Source organism: Haliotis rubra, unplaced genomic scaffold, assembly GCF_003918875.1.
Source record: "Haliotis rubra isolate DU_JTF1 unplaced genomic scaffold, ASM391887v1 Scf1116, whole genome shotgun sequence".
Taxonomy (NCBI): Eukaryota; Metazoa; Mollusca; class Gastropoda; order Lepetellida; family Haliotidae; genus Haliotis; species Haliotis rubra.
The window spans coordinates 249,038-255,686 of NW_025765022.1; the positions used below are offsets into that span (position 1 = coordinate 249,038).

Consider the following 6,649-nt stretch of genomic DNA (forward strand, 5'->3'; position numbering starts at 1 on the left):
ACAAGTTTAGTGCCAGCTGAAAAAGGATGAGCAGGATTAAATACTCCCCACTGTCTTGTCATTTTAGTGATTGTTCTTGTAGGACACACCCCATTCTGTATATTCTGTATTTCATTGGTTAATGTAGGTCCCACCCATATTTGTATCAGTCAACTAATCGTAATCTCTTATTGTTTTAATTGTAGATAAATAGTTTGAAAAGTAAATGTTTGTCAGTAGGGTTTAGACTCCCAACACAGATCAGCACTAGCCCTTAGCCCAGAGGGCTGTACTGACTCTCTGTGGCCACCCCATGTTATTCCATTCTTGTAAATAAAATTGTGATTAGCTTCATGTGACTGCGGACTGTTTGCTGAGTTAATTCCCCCAAGCAGCCCAGCACGCCAGATAGATAAGGGCTTTCACTGGAACCATCACTGGACCCTTATCATAATATGTGTGTTACACGAGCAGTCACTAAAACATTTGCATGACACAAAATGTTAATATTATCTTTGATTTATTCACATATAGAATGTGACTGAAAGGCCTGGTTGCCACAGTGATGCCTCCCCTAAAATCTTTTTTGCATGACACTTTTTATTTTGGCAACATTTGGTTTCATAAAATAGTGACTCCGAGCTCTGAACCAAAGTAGTTGGATTTATTTGTGTTGACACACCAACTATACATGAGGAAATATTCACTTTAGCTCAAATTTGGTACAAAATTGGTAAATGTGACCTAGACCTTTGACCTTGAAGTTGTTTATGCACATGTTTTTATCACTAAGGGAGCAGGATATTATGAACACCAGTAAACATTCTTGAAAAGCAATATGTAATTACAAAGAGGCATGATAAAATGTATTTCTGTGATACAATTATTAATTCATGGTAACCATGAAAACATCCTGAATCTCATGTGTCCTACCAATTACTCGTCTGAAATGTATTTTGTCAGGAAGCTGTGTCTGAGGTGTCTTATGATACCAAATAAATGGTAAGTAAGATTAGTTCAGTAGAATACCAACATTCCAGCTATATGAATGCAGTTTGTTGATAATCGAGTCTGGAATAGACAATCCAGTGATCAACAGCATGAGCATCCATCTACATGTGTTAACCAAGTCAGCGAGCCAGACCACCTGATCCCATAAGTCGCCTCTTATGTCAAGCATGGGTTACTAAAGATAAATTCTAAACCGGTGTAGCAGGTCATTTCTTCCCCAGTCTAAATTTTCACTGGGGAGAATCTGGCCTAGGCCAAACTTTCCACGGGAAGGTTTTGTCATAGTCAGAGGCAAAAATGTGTGCCAAAATTTAAGTCAAAACTACTGTTGCTTTATAAGAGCAAGGGTGGTGAAGAAGCAGCCTAGCAAGTATCTGCCAAGTTCTATTGAAAAATATTGAATGGTTTTCAAGTTGTGCTCCGGAAATGAAGCCCACCCCTCCCTTAAAGACTTAGTCCAAAATGTTTCCATAGAAACCAAGAAAAATAAGAATGAAAAAAATGTGTAAATAGCAAAAGGCACCACCTTAGGTTCTGTTTGAAATATCTACAAATTTTTGTTGAAAAATATTTAACGTTTTTTGAGTTATGCTCCGGAAAAAAATGATTATGGATGGCCGGGCGAACGGACGGACGGACAGACAAGGTGTCGACTATATCCCCCTGCATTACATGCCAGGGGGATAACAATAGTAATGATGTAATATCTTTGCTTTTAAGCTTGCTTTTCTTTTTAATCTCACCTTATGTAAGGATATTGAAACAAAATGTGAACCATGTACATGTTATATATGAAGATGAAGATGACCTGTAAATTGTTAATGAAACTTGAATATCTTATAAATGTGTTCACATGAATAGCTATGTCTTGTTTTCTTTTCTGACTTTTTCAAGACGAACATAAACATGAAAACAAGGTTTGGGAAGAAGTAGCCTAGCTTGGCCAGAATTTCAGAAAAATTATAAACTCACTATTAATAGTGAAGATATTTTCTCTTACATTTAGCAGTCATGTTCTCTGAAAAATAGCATGGTAACAATGGAAATGCCCCAAAATGTTTCTCCAACCAATCCTTAGCGACAATCCATTAAAAATCTTATTCCCCCACTCATGGCTTTAAATATGGCATCCACAATCGGCGACATCAACTTACCAGTTGGAAGCAGACGTAAACATCAACACAACAATTACAAACCAACACAATATCTATATCAAATGCTGTATCATCTATCATTCCACTATAGTGCCTTACTATAAATTCAAAAGACAGCTTGATAAGGGGTATACTTGGCCAATAGATATCTGAAACATATTTCATTCAAATAAGCTCTTCGGAGCTTGTTGGCCAATCCATTCATATCTTCATGAAAAAATATGTTTAAAACATATTTCATTCACCCAAAGTGAATATGGATTAGTAAAGAAGCTTATGTGAAGCTTATATTCATACATATATACAACAAATATTATATGTGCCGGTGAAATATCTGTCCTTGATTACTACAGCAACAAAATGTGCTCTCGAAGTGCCAAATACACGTTTATTTCTGTTGATTTCATGTAAGATTTTGCAAGTGGAAGTATGTTTATACGTGGCTCCAAAAGTTTAAGTTTAGCGGGTTTGAATGCTTTCATATGTGACATTTTGGAGGAGCCTCAAATGGACCAAAATTTTATTTGGACTTATTAGTAGAGGCTCTGGCTCTGAATTTCATAATTCACATTATTTTGTTATTTTTGTTTGTTTCATAACAATGCATATATAATCAATTCATCACAAAGGCCTAAGCATTATAAATTTTGTAGGACTGTATAATGACATTCTATTTATGATGCACGCACTTGGGCAGAAACTTTCCGGTCAATATATCATAATATGTATTGCAATATCTCTTTAATTATTGGGGGCGGTGGGGTAGCCTAATGGTTAAAGCGTTGGCTCGTCACGGCGAAGACCCGGGTTCGAATCCCCACATGGGTACAATGTGTGAAGCCCATTTCTGGTGTTCCCCGCCGTGATGTTGCTGGAATATTGCTAAAAGCGGCGTAAAACCAAACTCAGTCAGTCAGTCAGTCTTTAATTATTGCCTTATATCGCAATATGAGAATCAGGTCAATATCCATCCCTACTTACATGATCCAATGGTCACAGATCTTCAGGTTCTCTTTGTGATGTGTGATGTCTTTTAGACCCCACCACATATCATCAGTGTGTTCCGTTGAATATTTGAAGATGGACTTTGAGTCTTCTCTTAGAAAATGCAACAGAGGAACCAAGTACAACCATGAAGAATCTGCATATGATTCCTTGTATGTGTACGTGTACGTGTACGTAGAATAGTCAGTGCGGGATGTCACTGAGCTGTTTTCCTGCATCAGTTTCAGAACGGCTCCAGCAAGTTTCCTGAGGAAAAGACAAAGAACGCCACTTGAAAACTTGAAGAAACTTAGAGATGATGAAGAAATCTATAATTGTATTTTCCCATGCATCAATGCCCAACAGTAAATACCATGAACAGACTTCTGCCTCCCTTTAGTTAACAATCATCCTATTAATGTTTCATATGTGCTACAAATTTCATCTTCCCCTGTGTCATTTTAGATCAGTTTAAATTCACTAATTGACGACAATTTACTTCATAACTTGAGGCACAACTAATATTACTAATGCTATTGACACTCTATGCTTTTCTGTTGTGGTTTAATGCTTTTCATACCCTTGGTTTAATGCTTTTCAAGTTCCGGATCATTCCAACAGAGATGTTGTTTATATTGTAGGCCAGAAGATCTATGTTTGATAGAATATGTTTTGATGTTTTCCCCTTTTGAAGGAAACCTGTGAAGGTCCAGGTTAGAATGAGCCTTCAGTAACCCATGCTTGTTGTAAGAGGCAACTAACGGGATCAGGTGGTCAGCCTCGCTAACTTGGTTGACATATGCCATCGGTTCCCAATTGTGCAGATCAATGCTCATGCTGTTAATCACTGGACTGTCTGGTCCAGACTCGATTATTTACAGACTGCCACCATATAGCTGGAATAGTGCTGAGTCTGGCGTAAAACTAAACTCACTAATGCTTTTCATAAAATGTATCCTGATTAATCAAACTAAGAATATCTTCCATCCAAATTTTGTGAATGTTTATAATAAAGACTGAACTCTGATCTGCAGTATGGCACCTTTCAGAAATTATACATAAAAAAATAGCAGAAGAACCACATTAATCACCTTTTCCTAACTATAAGTGTAACTACATGTAAATATCTCTTTATGTATAAGAATGAATGCATTCATATGACTGAGTGACTGAGTTTGGTTTTATGCCGCTTTTAGCAATATTCCAGCAACATCACGGCGGGGGACACCAGAAATGGGCTTCACACATTGTACCCATGTGGGGATTCGAACCCGGGTCTTCGACGTCACGAGCCAATGCTGAACCACTAGGCTACCCCACCGCCCCGCATTAATATGAGAAGTAACTATCATTCATTCAAAACTATTCATTCTTCATGACATTGACTGTGTGATATTAATCTTACCTTATTACTGTCACTTAACCACAATTAAATATTACTCTTTTTATAGCATATTCACCAATTATTATGAACAATCATTCTTTAAATGTGTTCTTAGATTGCAAAACACTTAAAGTATACTGAATAGCAAACAAAACTCAAATGTTTAAATGTTTAAGGCTAGTTTTTCATGCATGGAATAAGTGTAGGATTAAAGTCCTCAATCCATTGAATAGTTTCAGTGAGGCACGTTCCAGGACGTTAGGCCGAGGACGAGCTTTACGAGCGAAACCAATCGACGGATTGAGGACGTTCTCCAACTTAAAACAAAGTCTTCACGTGTCAATTCTACACTGTATATTAGTCACACTCGAATGCAACATTCATGCACAATACATGAGCTCAACTATGGATTTTTCATATAAAATGCTGAAACCGAATTCAGTTGTACTTGTAGGCTGTTTGCAAAGGAAGATGGATCCCAATGTAAGTTTGTTTACAACACAAAACAACTTAACGAGCACAAACTACTCAGAGTCGGGTAGAATACACAGATCCAACTGATGGGGCTAAAGCATAGAAAATACCTTATTACTAGTACCAAAATTTACAGTTAAATGAATAATAACTCCATCGTGATTTAATAACATTATACGAAGCACACATATGATGTCTGTTTCTGATTAAATGACATAATAAGTGAAATAATATACCTCCACACAATTAAACATCACTACTGTTTCTTTCAGCGAACGTCCAAAGAAATGGCCAGAAAAGTAGATGACATTATGCAAAGGAAAAGAACTGCGACAGCAAAAATGATCTTATCGACAGCAATCCGTTGGCACGGAAGAACCGCCTCCGAAGAAGAGAATATTGGAGTGAAATAAATATAGTCCTTAAAGACGGCACCCGCACCTCCTTTCAGTTGTAATTCTTGAATCAATTAAAAACTTCAAACCTGTTTTTTGTTATATTTTCTGGAATTGTTTGTGACAAGGTGCACCCATGGACAGTTATACTCTAGACAGTTTATTTGATTATTGTCCCCTCGCGTACATGATTATGAAGATTCATCAGGTGTGTCTTGTCGCAAATGGATTGTACCAGGTATTCTGGGTGGCTTTTTAGTGACATGATGGAGAAGGGGAGTGTATTTCAAAGGTTGCAAGCATGTAGAACTAATCAAGACTTTTCGTACATTATCTGACTAATCTAGACAAAAGACTACTATTTGAGGTCTCAAATAGTTGAGAATATTCATGGTACTTTGTTTTAAAAAGGGTTTAAGGGCAGAGGTGTCACCTCATGCAAGGGGTATAAGATCTCACACTAATTTCCTAGCTTACAGATTACCCTTGTAATGTCAGTCAGTGCTCAGTAACCAAAACATCACTGATGTTTGACGGTAGAACTTTGCATTTCTTTTGAAATAACTGTTCCAAGAACATTTTCATAATTACATTTTCTGTAATCAAGTTTAAATGAACCTTGATTCAATTTAAATTGTCAAGACTGCTGACACAGAGGGCTGATAAAACATGGATGACAGGAAGGGGTTAGTAATTGTTGTATTACATGCAATTTGCCTGATAAATTTGATAAATTAAGGTGTTTTGTTCTGAGGTGTTAACCCTTAATTACTTACTTGGAAGACCTCTTTGGGAAGTGTGTCCTTAAAGCTTCAAAAACCTTCAACAGTACTCTGCTCTGAATCTGGCCTCATCATCAGAATCTTCAGAAAATCTTTATTCATACCTTCAGCTTTGAAAGGAATTTTGTTTTCACTGTATGCAGACAGAATGAAAACACTAAGCACAAGGGAAGCTGCAAAATCCTTTTCAATTTTCAGATGGTCAATCAGAGGATCCATGATCTTTTGGAACATCTACAAAAGACAAAGGTAGTTAAGTGAAGCAAAGGTAAGCCATGAACTAATATTGTTTTATTCACGGGGATATTAAACAAGATATTGAGACAAAATAGTGTGTAACACTAATCCCATACATAATGTAGGTGGGGAAGACAGGGGTCTATAAATCCATATGATGAAAATGAATAGAGTTTGACATAACATGCTGTTACCCACAGGACCAATGTGTCGAGACTAGTTGAAACTGATATGTCAAGAATCTTTCAC

General features: G+C 36.9%; 1 protein-coding gene and 1 long non-coding RNA gene across 2 annotated transcripts in view; one reads left to right on the forward strand and one right to left on the reverse strand.

The window, feature by feature from the left end:
* LOC124289186 (E3 ubiquitin-protein ligase RNF213-like) overlaps positions 1-6,255 on the reverse strand; it is a 137,451-nt gene extending 131,196 nt beyond the window's left edge. Inside the window, exons 1-2 of the mRNA XM_046725791.1 lie at positions 6,158-6,255; positions 3,126-3,395 (exon numbers count right to left, since the gene is read on the reverse strand). Of these exons, the coding sequence (XP_046581747.1) occupies positions 3,126-3,367 (242 nt within the window). The 5' untranslated portion in view covers positions 3,368-3,395; positions 6,158-6,255. The remainder of the gene's footprint in view (positions 1-3,125; positions 3,396-6,157) is intronic.
* Positions 566-980, forward strand: LOC124289164. The gene is made up of 2 exons (XR_006901614.1): positions 566-633; positions 943-980. It is a non-coding gene; the product is annotated as an uncharacterized LOC124289164 (long non-coding RNA).
* Positions 6,256-6,649: the final 394 nt, after the last annotated feature.